The sequence below is a fragment of the Vulpes vulpes genome, chromosome 1, assembly GCF_048418805.1.
Source record: "Vulpes vulpes isolate BD-2025 chromosome 1, VulVul3, whole genome shotgun sequence".
In the NCBI taxonomy this organism is placed as follows: Eukaryota; Metazoa; Chordata; class Mammalia; order Carnivora; family Canidae; genus Vulpes; species Vulpes vulpes.
In genome coordinates, this window is record NC_132780.1 from 194,545,109 (window position 1) to 194,566,457 (window position 21,349).

Here is a 21,349-nt window from a genome sequence, read left to right on the forward strand (position 1 = left end):
TGCCACAAATAGCATTGAACTTATTTTTACCCAGCCAAATACTTCTGCTGAGAATGACTAAGTTTGTGAGATTTGATGCTATTATTAGCTAATGTATTAAAAGGTTACTAGTTTATTTTTGGTTATATAGATGACAGAGAAGTTTCTATGCTCATATCATTACTACATTTTAAGGATGATAGAACCTTGCTTAAAGTGTTAATAAGTTCTTATTTAGCTTTTAAACAGTGACTTACAAGTATGCACTCGAGTTTCTGATTCTGAGTATTTGGGTTATAAATGCTTTCCCTTATATATTTTGTATTTTCTACTTTGAAAGATTTCAAGGTACAAGAATTTGCTATGTCAGGGGAAGAATGGATTTGATTAATCTACCTGAGAGTATCCTCAATCTTCTGTGAATTGAAGTGTCCATTAAGCATTTATTAACCTAGATATTGGTACAATATGTTATCTGAACTGTAATCTTTGGCAAGTGAATTAATCCAATGAAAAGCTTAGGCACTCCTATTCTTGGTCTTCTTTTTTAAGGAAAAAGATAAAAGATAGAAAAGATAGTTTACTATAGCATTAAAAGAATTCTTTTAGATCTTATACTTAAAAAGTTTAGTTATGGATTTTATTTTGAAAGGTTATTTTATGGACTTCCATTGTGATTTTATTTTGCCGTCATTATTCTTTTTGCTTTGATGTTTTGATCATGGGTGACTTAGATAACTATAATTGGAGAAGACATCTTCACACTAGAATTTTCAAATGGGGGTGAAAGAAAACATTTCTGTTTCATTTCAAGTTATGTTGTCACCTGTAAAAGGAAGAAAACCCATCAGTTCAGTGCTGACAAAGAGTCCTATTGTTTTGTAGCATTCCTAGTAAATAGCTGTTGTTTTTCTGATTATAGCATGGATCATGTCCATGTTTACCAAACAGACAAAAATCCCGGTATCTTGCCAATATGAGACACTTGAGATGTCAACATAGTGAAGGGTATGCTTTTTCCGGTTCAAGGGACTAACTGTCATAAGTTTAATTGGCATAAAATTTTACCATGTCTCTTAGTGAACTACTTTTCACTTACCTGCAAAGAAAAATTGGTATTTCAAAGTCATATTTTTCTTTGTTGATCTATATGATAATTTTGTGTTCCTATTGAAAGTATTTTGGTTCAAAGAAGAATGAAGAGCATCTTGCAAACTATGTACAGTAGATGTTGTTTCCAGAACCATCAAAGAAATGCATAATTTATTATTTTTATCATTGTAGTAAAAATCAATTCAGATATATTACGTATTTCCTTGCCTTCTTAAAGATATTAAAAATAATTTAACCTCTTCTTGATGCCAAAAGTCAATATTCCAAGCATTAATTACTGCTCTAGAGGCTATTTGTCCCATAATGGGAGCATGAGTCGATTTATGAGATTCTTTAAATGCCTGTGTCTCCTTGTAGATTTCTCTCTCTTCCCTTTCTATTGATTGTTAATTCTGCCTTTGGTCATCTTCACTTACCTTTTGGGATTCTTTGCTTGCAATTAGCTGGGGACACTCATAATAAAACTTGTTGAAAGTATCACCTGAAAAAAGTCTTAAATAGAATTGAATATGAATAGGCTCTTAGTGAAAGGGCCTGAGGGGACTCTTTGACGAAATATCCCTTATCACTTCTCATCTTCAAGGGCCAATTAATATTACAAGATGGAGCTCTCATGTTCCCTCCTCTGTGAAGCCTTCAAGACCCTCAATTTCTCCCGTAGCATCATTTTAAAGGTTTAAACGCAGCCAGTACACCCAGCTAGTATACCCAGAACTAAGGACCCAAGCAGGATGTCTCTAATCTTAACCACTTCACTATAATTAAGAAAAATTATCCCAAATTTAGAAATAGGATGTTAGGCTGGGAGGCTATGCGTCCTGACAAAGTCATGCTGCGGAACTGTTTAATAGGCAGGGCTTAATTCTCCAGGAGAATGCATCTGTGTTTAAACTTGCTATTTACTATTTGATTAGAACCCAAAGCACTATAGAGTTACACATTAATTTGTAGATTTTTCTCTGGCAGACAAGATTGCCTCAAAAGTTATGGTTTTATGACCCTGTAGGCTATTAGCCAGGTGTGAATCTAACCTACTAATCTAACATTCTTTTTCATGCTTGTAAACACCAGATTCTTTGACTGTTCTTGGAGCCAACCTAGCCATTGTATTGGCTCCCTCATTAATGAGATAAGTAATTTTTAATATGTTAATTTTATGTCTGTATGGGAGGCATGTTGTTAACTTTTCAAAAATTATACTTCGACTCTATACTGTGTTTTACTTATCCTAAAGAATTAAATGTTACAGTTTTGAACCATCTCTGATTTTTTTCTAGTAAGGAAAGTAAATACATAATTTATATTTTCTTCAAGACCAAAATATTTTAAAAGAGCAGGGAAATTGCTCAGACTACAAGGAAGTAGTTATGTGTCCCAACTACTTCCTAAAATCATTAACCAAAAGCTCCATACTCCATAGGTCTTTGTAAATATCTCTTTTGTGATTTTCTGAATGGTTATTTTTTGTGTAGGTGCCTCATCCACTAGTGGGAATTTCTGAAGGACACAGGCCTTGTTTTGATAAAACTGAGATGATGCTTGGCGTAGTAGACTTGTGATAAAGTGCTGAAAGAATGAATTTTGAATATTTGAAATGCTTTGGAATCTGTAAGGCATTATAAAATATTTTTCCTACTATTCTAGTACTTATTCCTTAAATATTTATTTTCTTTTTCCTAGTTTGGAGGAGGAAATAATAATAATTTTTCCCCACATTTTTCACCTTGGTGAACTGCCATACACAAAAGTAAAACAGAAGTAATGTACTTTAACTTTCTTCAGACCAGCATAGAGTCTTAGGTTCATGTTCCCAAATGGCCAGGCAAATATGATTTGCATTTCCTCTCTTTTAGAAATAAACGTAAATCCAGAAATCCCACACCATGCATGTTTGGATGTGAGTGCTTTAATCTGCAGTGGCTAAAAACTGCCACACTGGAGATTTTTTTGGATATTGAGGGTTTGAACTAATCTTTGGAAAATCCAGCAGCCCTCCAGCAAGTTATAGAATTATTACTTCCTATAATTATTTTTGTTTATAAAAATCTAAGAGTAAGTTGGAAGATTGGCAGTCTCTTAATATACATAGCTATCACCAAGCAATTAAACAAGCAGAAATATATAATTTTGTTCTGAGAAGTCAGTGTTAACTTTGTCTTAAAAGTCTGAGGGCTACACTGGGCATCAGCAGAGATTTCATTTTTCTGAGATTTGTTTCTAAATAAAATCATGTTCACAGCTAAGTATATTTTCAAAGAACACAGAAACAAAAATCTCAAAAAAAAAAAAAAAGGAAAAGGAAAGAAAAAGAAAAACCCCTGCACATACCTTTTTAAGTGATTTTATCAAGCTGGCGAGGAGTTTTGTAGGTAACTGTCCTGCCACTTCCATGGTCCATCAAGGGGGAAATTCTGTTTCAACCCAGGTAGCACCAGGGCTGACGGCTGCTGGGAGAATTAGAATATTTCCTCCCCTATCTGCTATTTTTCCCACTGAAGGAAGAAAAAGAAATTGTATGAGAAAATGCCAAAGGTTAAAAAAAAAATCCCTTTTTTTTTTTTACATTATTCATATTCATCTCTTGTCAAGGTAAAGTCTGACTTCTGCATATAAGAATGGGTCTTTTAAAAATATACTTAATCTATGTCTATCAGGTGAATGATAATGAAGGGTTGGGGGGGCATTTTCACTTTTATTTTCAACACATTTGTGTTGTGAGGATTTTTTACAAGGAACATGGATTTGTATTTTTTCAAGTGCTATTACAAAAACTGACAGTAGGTATTAAGATGGAGAGATTTCTAAATCTTTCTTGATTTAAGTCAGTAACTCCTAAAGTTAGCTGATCATCAGAATCACCTGGGGAGCTTTAAAAATCAGGTTCTCAGGCCCCACCTTTGGAGATTCTGGTTCGGGTCTAGAATGGGGCCCAAGAACCTAATTTTTAGAGGCCCCTCGAGGGATCGAAACGCCTAGGAGCTTTGGGAACCTGTGGTATACATTCTTAAGGTGCTTCCTTAAAACAGTCTTCTCCAGTACTGACAGCAGAGGGTTTCTACAAAATCTCAAGAGATTTTTAAAGTGATTAATCAAACCAGCCACACAGGGTCAGTCTTTCTCTGCACACCTGTGGCTGACAGTGAGTGTCCCTTACAAGGTAGAGGCCAACTCAGCAAGAGAAACCACTTGTCGGTGTGCTTTCCACAGTGCATGGTGATAAACTGTGCCTTTTGCTTTTTGCACCAATAGCCGAAGGCTTTCTTACCGAGAGGAAATGAGATGGTTTATTGGACTCTTCCACGATTTTTTTCCCTGCCAGACTAGTGTCAAAACAGCTGGCCCTGGAAAAGAGAAAACAAACAAACAAAAAGGAGTCCATGGGACCACACCCAGTGCTAATAGTGATAACGCTTTGATAACAGCCATCACAGTGGTGAGGCTTCAGGTGCTGGTTGGAATGAACCACCTAGGAGAGGCGAGTTCAGGCTTTCTTTGTCCTGCAGGACCTTCACAATGGCCTCGGTGTCCGGTAACTGGACAAACCACGAGTTGTTGATTTGCAGTTCATGAAATCACCCCCAAATTTTATTCTTCAAATAATCACCAAATATTCCTGCCCATGTCCTGCTTTGAGAAAGTTCAGTGTAGACCCGTATTGTAAGTTTGCAGCAGATCCCTCTGAGGGAGATCAGTGCATGTTCAGTCAAACGAAGGCCCAGTTGGCTGCGCCCCTCTTTGCACACAGCGGGCCGGTCTGTGGCTGATGGTTGTGGTAACCAGCCAGGGTTTCTGGTTTATCAACAGTCTCAGAGAAAAGGAATCCACTCCTCCCAGCTCTCACAAAGGACTTCCTCAGGGAGAACAAGGGAAACTTCTTTGGCTCATGTCTAAGGAGGTTAATTGGTCCAAGATCTATGGTACAACTAATCACTCCAGTTCCCACACACACACACGCACACACACACACACAATCGGAGGCCAAAACACAACATTTCAGTCAGCTTGATGCGGCTTGAAAGCTAAACGTTGGCATTAGGCAGGGCGTCTATTAAAAATGCTAACCAAAATTCGATTAAATGACAAATCTCATTTAAGAAATGTGCACATATTGCACGCTTTGTGGTGTAAACTACATTTGCTACAAACCAAATGTACAAACAGATGGACCTAGTAACGCAGGAACGAGCAGGGTCGATATCATCCTTGCAAATCAGGGCCTGCCTTAGGAGGCGCCTCTGACGTCAGCAGTGCTGCATTTAGCATCTCCGCAAAATATGTTTGGGTTCGTTTTCTGGAAGAACACGAAGGGATTTTCCCCATTTCTTCTGTAAATATCTCTCGGGCAGGGGATCCAGTAAAATGCCTCTGAAATAAGATTTGTGAGATGGGGCAGCGTTTTACAGAGGTCACGGCCCAAAAAAGGAATAACCTTTATCTACGTTCCCATCACTTGCACCCATTGAGCAACTGCCTGTCTAACCCTCTCCATTTCTAGACACGGTCAGTTCCTTATTTTTTTCAAAACAGGGCTTCCAGAGGCGGGCCCATCAGCAGCACATTCACACACTCACAAACCCCGTCTGGGAATGGCCCGACGTGTCCTTGCTTGCGCTGCTTTGAAAGCCAGGCCTGCCTCTTCCACCTGGACTTCTTTTAGGGTAAGGGATCATGTTCGGCCTTGTACACACAGTGAGCACCGTCTGCTTTGGATGCTTCGAAATCGCCGTGTCCACAGGGAGACCTGGGGTGTCTGCAGGGCTGCAAGCACAAACACCTGCCATCGTTCTAGCCGCTCATCTGTGACGCCACCACAGGGGTGGAACAGTCCAGAAGGAAGTGACCTCTCTGTCCGCTCCATCTTGTTTGGGGCCGGTGAGGATTGGTTAGGAAGGCACCTCCACCCCTTCCCCTGGAGCCTTTATATGGCCACTTGGCTCCCAGCTCGGCCTCTGCCTCCTGCCTGGCAGGAGCGTGCCCTGTGGCTCTCTTCCCAGACCCTCTGCAGGCACATTCCCGGTGGGTGCTGCTAGCATTTGGCTGAGCTCGCTCCTTTTTTCAGCCTTGGCCTCGCTCTGCACCCCTGACCGGGCGGACAGCACAATAAGCCCGTCCCTTGTTCATTCTTTCCAGCTCCTGCTGCTTTGCCCTTGTGGAACTGGCTCTTCCCCCACTCAGCACGGAACCCGAGCGCCTGATTTATGTCTGTGGACTTAAAAAAAGAACAGAGCACAGCGAAATGCCAGCCTTGCCCCGTGCTTCTGAGTGACAGCCACATCCGGAAGCATACAGTTGGTGCTCAATAGATGGCTGCTGATGGGATGGATAGATAGAGGAGGCATCAGTATAGTCTCTCCTGGTTTTTAGTTTTTATTTTTTAAAGATTTTATTTATTTATTCATGAGAGACACAGAGAGAGAGGCAGAGACACAGGCAGAGGGAGAAGCAGGCTCCCCGCCAGGAGCTGGATGTGGGACTCGATCCCAGGATCCTGGGATCACGCCCTGAGCCAAAGGCAGAGGCTCAACCACTGAGCCACCCAGGCGTCCCTCTTCTGGTTTCTAAATGATCTTCTACTCAGAGTCTGGGTTTTGAGTTGCCAGCATCTCAGCTTCTCCCATCTTGTATGGTTCAGCACTTACACGAAATGTTGACCCACTTTTAGGACCCCAGGGCTGATTAGCATTTTTGCAGTAGTGCGTCTGTCTTCCCCACGGGTATCTGTTCTTCAAGCCACCTATACGTTCATTAATGCTGAGGTTTTGCTGGAGGGTGGGAAGTTGGGTAGATGTTGCAAATTGCAAATCCTTGATTCAGCTCTCGGATCCACACTGCCTTGAGAAGTTCCTAACCAAATTTTAAATGGGGCATCTTGAAAGTCTTTCTAAAATATTTTCCTTTACCTACTAGAAGTAGTTCTCTCCTAAGTAAGTGGAGTCGGCTGAACGTAGTTTATTATTTCTGTGATAGGTTCATATGGTTCCTTCCTTAAGGTCAATATCATGCACCCCAGTGATTTTAAGGCCTGGTGGGAAGTTGTGGGGGGCATCGAGGAGGACTGTGGGCAGGGGTAATAATGAGAGGTGATGCAGGACTGGTCACACGGGGCTGGAGGGTGCCTCGGATGCTGGCTTTGACATCGAATAGGCCGTGGATGTTTCTGGGCAGGGGATGACATAAGAGCTGTGTGGCAGGAAGTGGTCACAGAGGGGGGATGCCATCAAGGGCCCGAGGCAGGAGTCTTCAGACAGGCCACCCAGTAAAATGCCTCAAATAAGACTTTTTCCCATTTTTCCCAGGCATGGGAAGGAGGGGCCGGGGGAGATTCTGAGACGGCAGAGCAGAGGGAACTCGGTGGCTGGTTGATGAGGGGAGTGAGGAATCAAAGATGCCTGTGGGGCCAGGTCTGGGGGATGGGACAGGTGAGGATTATGGGGAACAAGGAGATGGGCTGAAGGAGTTTGGGGGTCCACCTGTGAGCACAGATGGTAGGTGGTCCACATCCTGCCTCTTCTCACCAGGGTTGGACTTGGGGATCACCCAGCCCCGTGAAGCCTGGGTCCCCACATCCCTGAGTGGGAGGAAAGCCTCCTTCACCGCCTTTAGGCCAATGTCTCGTCCGCGGAGGGTAACAGCAACCCAACTGCTGCTGCTGCTGGAGCTTGCCAGCTGCTCAGCTGTGTCCTGCTCCGAGCTTTGTTCCAGTTAAAGCAATTTCATTTACAGCAGCGCGGGGCCCACTGAGACCGAGTACCATGCTTGCTCCTAAGGGCACAACACAGTCGAACCAACGAGAATATCGCACAGGCCGTAACTGGAAAGCACGTCGGAGGTCAGGCCTCTTACAATAGGTGTACCTGTTTGTCTGGGCTCTGGTTGGCCGCAGCTATTGCTAGGCCGATTCCATTGTTATGCAAAATTAGAAAGTTGATATGAACTGGTTATACGAGACTGCTTGCTTTCTTTCTTTCTTTTTTAAGATTTATTTATTTGACAGACAGAGAGCACAGGTAGGCCGAGCAGCAGGCAGAGGGAGAGAAAGAAGCAGGCTTCCCACTGAGCAGGGAGCCCGACGCGAGGCTCGATCCCAGGACCCTGGGATCATGACCTAAGCTGAAAGCAGATGCTCAACAGACTGAGCCACGCAGGTGCCCCTAGACTGCTTTCTCTAAACAAAAATTCTCTCTCCTGATTCATCTTTATTTTGCTGTTTCAAAATTCACAGCTATGGTATGAATATGCAACACTGTGTGAAGGTTAGTAAAAATGCTCCAAAAGTTCAGGGTTGATTTATAGGTGGTTCTCAGATGTTGTCCGGGGACAAAAGAGAGAATCTGTACTGAAAGGAGAATTATTTTATTTTCTGCTATGGATTCAATCAGTGGTCTCTACAAACTGATAATTCTGGCCTTTGTCTAATTTTTCAAATCTTCATAGAATAATTAAGTGGCACTTTGCAGACTTGAGAAGGATCGGGTGGTGAGACAATGAATAACCTCTCTATGATCGCGTCCGAGGCAGCCCTCTGCACAATGCGGACCACCCACGGTCAGCCGAGGGGCCTTGCAAAGCCGTCTGGCTTAGCCAGTGCTCTCAGGATTCCAGATGAGTCAAGACAAGCACTGGTATGGGAATAAGGAAGCACCACCTCTGCCAACCTCCTGGGAGACTGCTTCTATTTTGGCCTATTCCATGTTCCCTAGATTTGCAGAGAATATATTTGAGAAAGGTGGGGGGGGGGGGGTTGGAATGAAAAGATGCCTTAGCCAACCCTGAGAAAGAGGACAGAAACAGTGAGCATAGCAGTTGCTGGAAGCTTGGTGCTGCAAGCGGCACAATCTGCCATCCCCATTTGTTGATCTCGCATGCCATCCTTCAGTTGGCACCACTGCTGCCAGGAACCACCCCCTCCTTTTTCCATCTGAAGGCAGGGAAAGAGGTATTGTGGCAGTGTTAACTCTTCCTGCCCTAAAGTCTGGAGTTTCTTCTTCCCACGTGGGGCTTAATAATCTCTGCCACGTTAGGATCCACGCGGATACTAGAATCAAGGAATTTTAGAAGTTGAAGGGGCTGGAGAAAGCAGCACTTAGTCTCCCCTGATGAGACCACACGGGACAGTGGATGGAGGCCCCTTGAATCTGCAAGGATGGGGAAGGAAAGCTGCCTTTATCTGCAGCCTGGGATCTCGTCTGAATGCTCCTGGCAAATCAGCAACGATGATTTGGGTAGAGATGGTACAGGGCCAGAGACACCTGCTGAGTTCTACGAAGGAGTAAACAAATACAGGGAGGCACAGGTGAAGCGGCGAGGCCTGGGAGGAGGGGGTAAGGAGGAGGACCGGTCTAGCATCCTTCTGAAGACGGCCGGTTGACATTTTACGGGGTAAATTGATGAGCCTGATATGATTCAACAAAAAGTTTTACATTTTTTTATAAAGAAGCCATTCAAGATCACATATGATGTCTTTCCTGTTTTGCTTACCGAGCCTGCGGGGAGATGGGAGAGGAGAACGATCTAGGGAACAGTGCGAAGTCCAGAAATGTCAACATGGCTACAGTTGAGGGCACGGGGGAGGTGACCTCCTGGATGGGAAGGATGGGGAACAGCTCTGTTCAGATTAAAGGACAGCATATGATCACTGCTAATGAATTAATTTGTGTGTCTAAATGCTTGGCACAGTGCCTGGCACATCGTCAACACTGTGTGTTCATTGCTGCCATTACGGTTGGCCATTATAGTCTTCCAGAGGTAGACCTCGCGGGGGGTGTTTTTCATTAGAAATCGTATGCCCAAGTTCATGCAAAAAGCTCATATTCCTTAGCTTAGAAAATAGAAGATGGAACATCCTTCGAGGAGCCTAATTCTCAGAAATCCCCTCTGTCCTGTTTGGAAAACATCCTGCTTCTCTGTTGGGTGTGGCCGGGCGGGAGGAGCCTCTGCCACCAGGAACCTTGTGAGGTAACCACGGGTTCTATGTGAAGTGACAAGTATCATCGTGAAATTGTGTGTGCTTGCTTTGGGTGGAGGACCCACAGACTAAAGTTTTTTTTAGGGAACCATCCGGTGATCAGAGACAGACAAAGCGACCCCCGTCCCCAGGAAGGGGACTGTCCCAGGACTCTCTCTCGAGACCCACTCCCTTCCCCGTCCTCCCCTCCAGATAGCCACTCTTCAAACGTTTTTCAAGGTTGAACTGAAATTCCCTGGAGGTCATTTTGCTGACCCCCCCTCCCCCATCCCCACTGTCCCCTCGGCGTCCTCCCATCTAAACTCCTCCGAGACCATCAGGCCTGTCCCACACAGTTTAATGCTACGAACATGTTGCTGATGGTATGAGAAAAAGGTTCAGAACGGTGCCCAAGTCATCCCTCACGACTTGTGCCTGGCCTGTTTGGTCTTGTTTACCCTCACGACACAGAATTTTCTCCAGGCTGCACAAGGAGCGGATGGAGACACAGAGAGGCTAAGCCAAGTCACAGGTGTGAAGCAGACTGGCTGGCTCTCAAGCTGGGGATCCTAACCCCTGTCCTTCAGTGTCTAGCTGCCTGCGTGGCCCTCTCACCCCACATAGGTTAGCCTTGTCTTCTCAAGTAGATTGGAGGCTCTTCAGGGCACCTTGTCTCCTGTCCGTCCTCCAAGTGTGTCCTCCCCAGCCCCTGGCACTCACAGTCACCGACGCCTGGCATTCGGGCTCCCGCAGCCCAGGAGCGGCTTCTCCCAACTGGGATGACCGGCTACCATCGGTTGCTCACTGAGCTGAGGGTTTTTTTTTTTTTTTTTTTTCCCCAATGTGAACTCTGTCCTGGACCAGCTCCAGTTCTTGCTGGCGTGTTAGCCTCCGACTTTCTTAATGTTGACAAATGGTTCCCAGCTGCACAAGCCGCGGCCTCGCTTCTGCTCGGCCAGTGCCAGGGAAAAGTCTTTCAAGAACAAGCAGGAACAAGTTGGTGTTGGCCGAGCAGCCACGGGCGAATCCAGAAGCTTGTCCTCCGTCTGTGACCTTCGGCTCTCTGCCATGCGTGGTCCCTGTGCTGCCCGCACCCCACCTAGACCTGGCTCCCCGATTAAAACAGGCCCAGGCCTCTGCCCTCGTTGGGTAAGGCTGCTGACTATTGCAGGTCTGATCCACAAAGCCAGGTTTCTTGGGAATCCCTCCTGGTGACCTGTTTGCATTTTATTTTATTTTTTACTTTACTATATTTTGAAAGATTTTTCTTATTTATTTGAGAGGGAGAGTTTGTGCATGAGTCCGGGAGGAGCAGAGGGAGAGGGACCAGCTTGAGTGCAGAGCCCGACTCGAGGCTCGAACTCACGACCCTGAGATCATGACCTGAGCTGAAATCAAGAGCAGAGGCTGAACCCACTGAGCCGCCCAGGAGCCCCACATATTTGCATTTTAAAAGGAGATAATTCCTTAGCTGCTCTGCAAAAGGCAAGGCAAAGGAGATCCTTGCAGGGCGGGCCATGTGGGAGGCTTGGCTCTAGAAAGCACTCCAGGTCAGGGGGATCCTGGATTCAAATCCTGACTCACTCCTTGCTCGTTGCGTGACCAGGCAGGTTCTAAAAACCCATTTCTTGTCTGTCAAATTGCACAGCCGGGACAGTGAGAGTTAGCACCCAGATCACTCACAGCCCCTGAGTGAGTGTCTCTTTAAAGTCTCTTCCTGGAGAAGAAATAAGTGGGAAATATCAGAAAGGGAGACAGAACATGAAGACTCCTAACTCTGGGAAACGAACTAGGGGTGGTGGAAGGGGAGTTGGGCGGGGGGTGGGGGGGAATGGGTGACGGGCACTGAGGGGGGCACTTGACGGGATGAGCACTGGGTGTTATTCTGTATGTTGGCAAATTGAACACCAATAAAAAATAAATTTATTATTAAAAAAAATAAAGTCTCTTCCTCCCCAAGGAATCTCCTCACCGTCCGTGGGTATGGGGAAGGCCAGTGTTCTCATTTGTCTGTCTGTTATAGAATTAAGAACATAATTGTTTTTGTGTCCTGTTTACTTGTAAATTGTTCTCAGTTTGGGATTTTTCGAAACATTTATTTAACGTGAAATAGAGCGTATATGCAGAAAAGTGCGTAAAGCACACACGTGCACCTCAGCCAGTAGGGGTAAGGGCATCGCCCACGTAACCACTACCCTAGTCAAGAAGGAAAAGCACTGCTTTAAAGTGGTATTTTTGTCAAACACAGTGATTCTGTCCCCAGGGGACATTCAAACCTTTTTGGTTGTGGGCTGCCTGGCTGGCTCAGTTGCATGCGATCCTTGATCTCAGGGTCATGGGTTCAAGCCCCATGTTGGGCGTGAAGCCTACTTAAAAAAGATGCTTAGACCTTGGTTGTGATGTCTGGGGAGGTGCTACTGGCATCTATAGTAAGAGCCAGGACTACTGCTGCTAAATCTAGCCCCCCCACAGCAAAGATTGTCCTGCCCCCAAAGTCTGTGGGGCCCAGGTTGGGAAAGTGCCCTGTAACACAGTCTCATCAGCCGTCGGGCCGAACAGTCGATTTTCAGCAACACAGCACCTTCAGCAGGGGTGAACTTCTAGGGAAAGATTTGGGTGTCGTAGCAACCTGTTGGTGTCACTACTTAGATTTACATGACACGTTATCAGTAATCCTATCCCACTGGACTAATTGTTGTCTGAGGGGTTAAAAAGAAAAGAAAAGAGGCCAACCAGGATTTCAGACGCAGGATCTGAAGTTAGTGCCCTCGCTAATAGCATCACTCAGTCCGTAGCCTTTCACTGCTGCCAAGTGCTTGATCTCCTCCATCAATTTGCACCGATCTTCAGAATCAAACTCTAGACGAGTTCGTGGGCGCCAGATGCGCCCCCCTCTTCTAGTAATCAAACCGTGAATAAATGAACAGGCTGTATCCTTCCAGCAACTGGCCCCAGCTCCTCGGCCCTCTAACCGGCTCCCCTTCCCTGCAGGATCTGGTGGTGCGGATCGTCTTCATCCTTGGCAACCTGACGGCGAAGAACAACCAGGCTCGGGAGCAGTTCTGCAAAGAGAAAGGGAGCATCCCAGCCTTGCTGTCGCTGTTCGGCACGTTCCACCGACTGGACCTGGGTGCTGAGAAGCAGGCGGCGGGAGCCGGGCGGGCCCAGGCCCAGGACGTGCTCATCAAGCTGACCCGTGTGCTCGCCAACCTGGCCATCCACCCGGCCGTGGGCCCCGCGCTGGCCGCCGACCCGCTGGCCGTGGGCCTGCTGCTCGCCACACTCGGTACGGCGCCCCCAGCATGTGACAAGGCCCTGTGGCCACCCCACTGCCCCCTGTCCTGGCAGCGCAGCCACCTTGGATGAGCCTTCTGTTTCAGGAAGGAAAATTCTTCCTCTGCTCAGAACTGCCTCAAAAGCAGTCCAGATTAAAAAAATATATATATATATATAATATACATTATATATATATATTATATAATATATATATAGCCTTTTGCAGAGCAGCTAAGGAATTATCTCCTTATAAAATGCAAATATGTGGGGCTCCTGGGTGGCTCAGTGGGTTCAGCCTCTGATCTTGATTTCAGCTCAGGTCATGATCTCAGGGTCGTAAGTTCAAGCACCTTTCATATATATATGAAAAGAAAAGAAAAGAAAAAAAGAAAAAAATAGTTACTAAAACCCACTGAAGTGTATGCCTTGAAAAGGGTGAATTTTGTCACAATTAAAAGAAAACTTTTTTTTTTTTACTTTTTTTTTTTTTTTAAGATTTTATTTATTTATTTGACAGAGAGAGAGAGAACATGAGCAGGGGAGGGACAGAGGGAGAGGGAAAAGCAGGCTCCCGACTGAGCAAGGAGCAAGGAGCAGGTGATGTGGGGCTGGATCCCAGGACTCCGGGATCCTGATGTGAGTCTAAGGCAGATGCTTAAGGCTGAGCCACCCAGGCGACCCGCAATTTTTTTTTTTAAGTGTATCAATCAGATTACTGAAAATTGGCCAAGCTAAGGATAAGCATTTGAAATCCTTCATTTTTCCTGTACTCGTCCACGTGACTAGAGTGTTATCTTTTTCTTTTTCAGGTTTTTACGTTATCTGTATTATGGCCCCCAGTTATCCAGGTCCCCTTTCCCCCCATTATTAGGCACTTAGCCACGGCACTCTTCCTCAACAAACCACCACAGACTGGGTGGCTTACCACAGAAATTTGTTTCTTCTCGTGGTTCTTGGGGTGCCGGCCAGGGGTCTGGAATGAAGCTCTCCCCTTGCCTGGCAGGCAGCGGCCTTCTCACCGGGTCTTCACATGGTGGTTCCTCCAAGTGAGCCCTCAGGGAGACAGAATGATCTCTAAGGCCACCAGTCCTATGGGATAAGGACTCCACCCTTACGATCTCATCTGACTTTACCTCTTAAATCCCCGTCTCCAAATACAATTGCATTGAAGGTTAGGGCTTCCATGTATGAATTCAGGGCAGGAGACACAGTTCAGTCCATTGTACTGTATCCTGCCCCCCACCTGCCCCCCAATTCATGTCCTTCTCACATGCAAAACTCATTGCTTCCATCTCAGGAGCTCCAAAGGTTTTAACCCTGAAGTCTAAGGACCAACATCCCATGTAAATACCTAAATCAGATATTGTGAGACTCAAGAATTCCTCTCCTGTGAACCTGTGGAACCGGACTTGTTATGCTTCCGAAATACAGCTGTGGGGCAGGCGTAGGATTGACATTCCCATTCCAAAGGGAGGAATAGGGGAAAAGGAAAAGGTGGCAGTTCCCAGACAAGGCGAATTCCATCATATTTTAAGACTTGAAAATAATCCTCTTTGGTTAAGTGCTTTGCCTTCCAGACCCATTGGGGTGGAGGTCCTGCCTCCAGGTCCTGCTCTGCAGGCCGGGCCCGCCCTCGGGGCTTTGGGGTAGAAGGCATCTGGCCTGTTGAAACCGAGGCAGTGGCCCTGGATCTCTCACTCACCTTTGGGGTCATTTCCACTCCTCTTGAAGGATATTGCACACTCACAGCCAAAGAGCTCTCTCCTCCTGTCCTGTCACATCTGAGGATGGCCTCCCTTCATTTTGCCCCATCTCAGAGCCTTTCGGTTCAAACTGGCAGTGTTTCTGCTCACATAAGCCCAGAAGCCCTATATCGAATGATATTCCAAATGCACGCTTGGTTCTCTCTAGCACATGCTTTCTCACTTTTTGCCTTAGGGATAGGCCGAGAATTTTCCAGATCTTCAAGTTCTAGTTCCTTTTGCTCAACAATTCTTTCTTCACATTCATCTCTCTCTCCTCACATTTTACTATAATGTCAGGAGAAGCCAAGTCGCTCCGTAAACACTTTTGCTTAGAAATCTCAGCTAAGGGATCCCTGGGTGGCGCAGCGGTTTGGCGCCTGCCTTTGGCCCAGGGCGCGATCCTGGAGACCCAGGATCGAATCCCACGTGGGGCTCCCAGTGCATGGAGCCTGCTTCTCCCTCTGCCTGTGTCTCTGCCTCTCTCTCTCTCTCTCTGTGTGTGTGTGACTATCGTAAATAAATTAAAAAAAAAAAAAAAGAAATCTCAGCTAAATATCCAACATCGTTGCTTGCTAGCTCTACCTTTCGCAAAAACACCAGAATGCAAACATAGTTCAGCCCAGTTCTTTGCCACGTTAACAACTTTCCTGCAGTCTCCAGGAACCTCTTCCTTGTTTCCCTCTGAGGCCTCACCAGAATGGCCTTTATGTCCCTGTTTGTACCTGCATGCTCTTTTCCCTAAGAAGGTGGAAGCTCAAGCTCTCTCTCTCGCTCTCTCTCTCTCTCTCTCCTCTTTCAGAGCCCTCACCACAACTGCCTTTAAGATTTCTTATTTCTAGCATTCACCTCAGGACTCCTCCAGCCTCCGCCACCTGCACCCCCCAGTTCCAAAGCCACTGGTCACACTTTTAGGGTTTGTTACAGCAGCAGCCCGCTCCGTGGTGCCAACACCTGTCTCAGTCGGCTGGGGTTGCCACAGCAAAACAGCGTAGCCTGGGTGACTTCAGCAACAGATTTATTTCATCACAATCCGGAGACTGGAAGTCTGAGATCCGGATGACGTCATGGCTGGGTTCTGGAGAGGTCTGTCTTCCTGGCTTGAGGATGGCTTCCTTCTCACCATGGCCTCACGCAGTCTCTGCTGGCGTGTGCACTCGGACAGCACATGCTCTCTCTCTCTCTCTCTCTCTCTCTCTCTCCCTCTTCTCTAAGGCTACCAGCCCTATTGGATAAGACTCCACCCTTATGACCTCATTTCATCCTCATTAGCCCTTAAAAGCTGTAGTTCCAAATACAGTTACATTAGGGCTTCACCATATGAAGGGGGGGTGCATAATTCAGTCCCTGACACCCCCTTCCACTTTTTAGGCCTCATCACTTCCCGCAGGCACCTGCGCCCACGAGGGAGCAGAGAAATTAACTGCCACACAGAGTGATCAACTTAGCTACTGCTTACCAGGACCCGAAAGATCTTCTCGTGGTAGAAGAAACATCAATACCTGATGAAAATGATGTTTGGGGGTGACCTTTGAACTTCGCCCCCTGCTCTTCATTAAGATCCATTACTGAGTCCTCAGTGTACAACGAGTCCTAGGCTTCGGGGGGTTTATCTGAGGCTGCTCAGGCTCCCGTATAACAAACTACAGCAGACACGGTGGCTTCAACCCCCGAAATCTGTCTTCTCATGGTTCTGGAGGCTGGAAGCCCAAGGTCAGGGTGCCAGCAGGGTTGGTGTCTGGCCAGGATGCTCTTTCTGGCTTGTAGATGCTACCTTCCTCCTCTTAGAAGGGCAGCAGCCTATTGGGTGAGGGCCCATCCTGATGACTCATTTAACCCTTCATTAGCTCCAGATTCAGTCACACTTGGGGTGACTTCACCCTGGGGCTTCTACATATGAATTTGGAGAATAACACAAACATTTGGTGCCTAACAAGGTTTAAGAACACATAGTATCTGCTTTCAAGGAGCTCAGAGTATGTGGCGGAGGCAGGGCAGGTGCACAGACAAGAGGGTGGTGACAAGTGCCCGCAGCAAGGTGTACACAGGACGTGAGGCCCGAGGAGTTGGAACCCCAGGACTTGTCTCTGGAGGCTAGTCTCACTGCAGAGGGTCTTTTAAAATTTAATTTAAAAAAAAAACTGTTTCTAAGAAGGACTAGCCCTTTCTGCAAGCTCCCAGATTTAGAGACTGGCTGCCTGAGTGGCAAGCTCCAAATTCCAGACTTTCTTACATCCATGAGCCAGCTACAGAGGGCTAAGTGATTCTCTCATGCCCACTGGCAGCAAAGTATTGCTCCAGGCAGCTCTGATGGGCACAAAGGAAGATGCAAGGGCAAGAACAGATGGTTGAGTCAGATACTCCCAGGTTCAGATGTGTGTTCTTCGAAGTCAGGCAAGGGATTTAATTCCTCTCAGCCTCAATGGTCTCATATAAGATGGCATTTTAGGAGGTTGATATGGACTGAATCGCATCCGCCACTCCCCAGCTTCCTATGTTGAAGCCCTAACCCTCAGTGTGATGGTATTTGGAGACGGAGCCTTTGGGAGATAATTAGGTATAGACCAGGTCATGAAGGGAGGGGGCTCGTGGTGGGATTAGTGTCCTTATAAGAAGAGACGCCAGAGAGCTTGCTCTTGCTTTCTCTCCACCATGTGAGGATACAGCAAGGAGGCCATCCGCAAGCCAGGAGGGGTTCTCACCATCCTGATGCCAGACTTCCAACCTCCAGAACTGTGAGAAAATACATTTCTGTAATTTAAGCCCCACATCTGTGGTATCTTGTGATGGTGGCCTGAGTTGAGACAGCTGCACCCTTAGAGTATTAATGATTTGTGGGTTCAAATGCTGGTAAGTGCATTTAAAGCATTATTAATCATTTACTTTTGTGGGGCTAAGTGCACACGAAGTGCTTGGTGCTGTTGTGATAGAGGCCTGGTAGCTGTGGGCGCCTACCCTCTTGCCCTAGGCACCACACACTATTCCTTCTGGCCAAACATCAGGTCCCACAGAAAGTGGTGATACATAAGAGGTACCCTCTCCCCACCCCAGGACAAATCCTCCTACCAAGGCAAGATTAGAAAACAGATTTCCAGACACTGTCCAAGGTCCAGTGTCATCAGTCTGGAGGCAGAAGGAACTAGGGCTCTTAACTGGCATTTCTGCATCTGCCAGGAGATGAGTCTGGAGGCTGAAGGCGGGGAACAGAATTCCTAAGGGTCTCATGTGCTAAGAGTCCTTCCCTACTTGTTGCATCCAGCAACTATTTACCGAGCACCCCCATGTGCCAGACTCTGTTCTAGCCACTGGGAATGCAACAATAAATCAAATAGACCATCCCTAGTCTTGTAGAGCGTACATCTTAGGACTAGAAGACAAACATTAAACACACCACAGGCCAGGTGATTACATGGGCCCTGGAGCAGATTAAAAGTAGGGTAGGGGAAAGGGAGTAATGGATGCTAGTCTATATTGGGAGGTTAAGGAAACTATGTTCAATGAAGTGACATCTAAGCAACAACCTGAAAGACGTGAAGAACGAACCAAATGGACACCTCGAAACAGAGGGTATTCTAGACAGAGGGAAGAGCAGTGCAAAGGGTTCAGGCAGGATCATGCTGATATGTCAAAACAAAACAAAACAAAACAAAACAAAACAAGAAGACCAATGTAGTTGGCACTGGGGACCTGGGGGATGGAACCCCAGGTGGCCTGAGACGTCAGAACTGGGGCTGCCCAGGGGCCCCTGGGGGGCTCAGTCGGTTAAGCATCCGATTCTCGATTTCGGCTCAGGTCATGGTCTCAGTCAGGGTCGTGAGATCGCACCCCATGTCGGGCTCCACGCTGGGCATGGAGCCTGCTCAAGATTCTCTTTCTCTCTCTTCCTCTCCCTCTGCGCCCTCCCACCCATCCCCCTACCCTGTACTCCCCCAAAAAAGAACTGGGGCTGCCCAGGTAGGGCCTGAGGCCCAAGGGAGACAAGTGATGTTAGCTGACTTACTACTGAAGGGTCACCGTGTTAGGGGTAGACTCAGAGAGGAAGGTGGGAGACGAGAAGCCAGTTCAGAGGTGAGGGCGGGGCGAGGTGGTGTAGAGGGGGCGAGAAGGGATCAGACTCTGTGTGTTTGGAGGGCAGCACTGATAGGAGTTATAGACAGATTATGCCCTGAGGGGCATTCTGTTCAGAGGTGGAGACGTGGGGAACAGACTCACAGCATAGAGGCCCCAGGACAGCTCAGAAAACACTCGAACCCGTGGGGATGAGAGACCGCTCAGCTCACTGGCATGGGGGCACCTTCACTTGACTGTAATCACAGGGCCTGGATCAGCCTAATTTTTCCAGACCCCCTGACTGGAGGGACTGAGCTTTAGAGTGTTCTAGAACCTGGTCGGGAGTGGTCCCCTGTGTCTGGTGCATTTCCCTGCAGGAGGAGTCCTGGCAAACAAAGAAGCCAACAAAGCCCTTGCACAGACCTGGTCTGGGACATGGGCTTGACCCTGGCACTGCTTTGGGGGGTGGTCAGGAGGTCATGTTTCTGCCACTGCAGTGAGGCTTCGATACCCTTTTCCTTACTGTCTTTCAGAATACAAGTCAATTGAGGATTGTGAGGAGCTGGTGATCAATACTACGGCCACAATCAACAACTTATCTTACTACCAAGTGAAGAATTCCATAATTCAAGACAAAAAGCTATATATTGCTGAATGTAAGGTTCAGCATTGGGTTCGGGTAGATGAATGTGTAAGATTTTGACTTTATTAACTACTGGTGCCATTCATCTCTCTGGTTTCTTGTACAAATATCAAAGAGCCTGACTTGATTCTAAGAAATCAGAATATGGGGAAAAGTTAGGGTCTTCGTTCTTGCTAAAGTCCCTTATAGTGTGTATTTTAATATCCTTCAAAAATGTTGAGTTATTGGTATTTAGTATGATGCTGGTGTCTAATGGCCTTTTAAAGGTTAAACTCACTGATTTTTTTCCCCCCTCCGGTCCCCAAACCCAGTGCTCATAAAACTTCTTGTGAGTAATAACATGGATGGAATCCTAGAGGCCGTGCGTGTTTTTGGAAATCTCTCCCAGGACCGTGACATCTGCAACTTCATTGTGCAGAAAAATGGTGAGTTAATGATACTTAATGTTCATAAACATGTTCTTCTTGCCAATAAACAGCTAAGCAGCTTTAGAGCTTGGGTCATGACAATGTGATACTTGTTTCTGCTCCGGGGACGGGTAGTGCTTTACATTCTGTTCCATCCATGCTTCAGGCTCTCAGCTCAGTATGCCAGGAGAGCTCTGGGCGGTGTTCTCAGCGTCCTTTCCCTCGTGCCTGGTCTTCAGAGTTCTGAGATGGGGTGTGTGTGTGTGTCTTTGAGGGAAACAAGTAACTATAGTCATCGTTACTGTCCCTGAGAATGGACCCAGGAGACATCTTTCCCCATGCGCTAGAATGTCCATAACAGTACTGCTCATGATAAGGAAAAATAGAAAAAGCCTAAGTGTAAATACGTAATGACATATTCATGCAACCAAAAGTTCTATCTTGGGGCTCCCGGGTGACTCAGTTGGTTAAGCGTCCAACTCCATCTCAGCTCAGGTCTTGATCTCAGGGTCGAGAGTTCAAGCCCCACACTGGGCTCCACAGTGGGCGTGGAGTCTACTTAAAAAAAAAAGTTTTACATCAATTAAAAGAAATGAACTAGAGGTTCATGGATCAACATGAATCAGCCTCAAACATGTAATACAGGAGCAAAAAAGCTATTGATAGGAAGGGACATAAGGAATAATGCCGTTAAATAGGTTTTAGAAAATACACAACAATCATGAGTATTGTTTATGTAATGTACTTACCTAGTAATGGTATAAGGCACAAATGGCATCTGGAAATAATAAGGTGGAAGTCACCTTTGGAGGGGAAAGAATGCTCAAAGGTATCAAATGGGACCTGTAACGTTTTATTTCTTAAACTGGGTGGCAGGTACCCAAGATAACCACCCTCTATATGTCTCAAATATTTCATGTAAGAATAACTAAAAATTCCTAATTATTCATGATGGCAAATTTAGATAATCCAGATATTAGGAGAAAAAAAAAAAGCAGCCGCAGTAAACTGCCACTCATCATCTCACTTCCCAGTGTACATTCTTTAGACTCTTTTCCCTTCCTCCTTTTTTTTTTTTTTTTAAAAAAAAAAAAGAATATTTATTTATTTGAGAAAGGGTAAGAGAGAGAGAGCATGAGTCAGGGGAGGGCAGAGAGAGAGAGAGAAAGAGAGAAGCAGACTCCCCACTGAGCGG

The 21,349-nt window shown here is 46.3% G+C and overlaps 1 protein-coding gene and 1 long non-coding RNA gene across 6 annotated transcripts in view; one reads left to right on the forward strand and one right to left on the reverse strand.

The window, feature by feature from the left end:
- The window catches only part of ARMC2 (armadillo repeat containing 2), a 104,638-nt gene that overhangs the window by 75,264 nt on the left and 8,025 nt on the right, over positions 1-21,349 (forward strand). For both annotated transcript variants that reach the window (XM_072738396.1, XM_072738398.1), the window contains 3 exons: positions 13,028-13,322; positions 19,638-19,760; positions 20,059-20,172. In XM_072738396.1, the coding sequence (XP_072594497.1) occupies positions 13,028-13,322; positions 19,638-19,760; positions 20,059-20,172 (532 nt within the window). The remainder of the gene's footprint in view (positions 1-13,027; positions 13,323-19,637; positions 19,761-20,058; positions 20,173-21,349) is intronic.
- On the reverse strand, positions 592-10,822 carry LOC140595621 (uncharacterized). Of its 4 annotated transcripts, none has more exons than XR_011997366.1 (6): positions 10,757-10,822; positions 9,571-9,671; positions 4,358-4,433; positions 3,421-3,584; positions 1,509-1,573; positions 592-805 (listed from the first exon to the last, which is right to left on the reverse strand). It is a non-coding gene; the product is annotated as an uncharacterized lncRNA (long non-coding RNA). The 4 variants fall into 4 exon arrangements; XR_011997365.1 differs by having other exon boundaries at positions 1,509-1,584; XR_011997364.1 differs by lacking the exon at positions 1,509-1,573.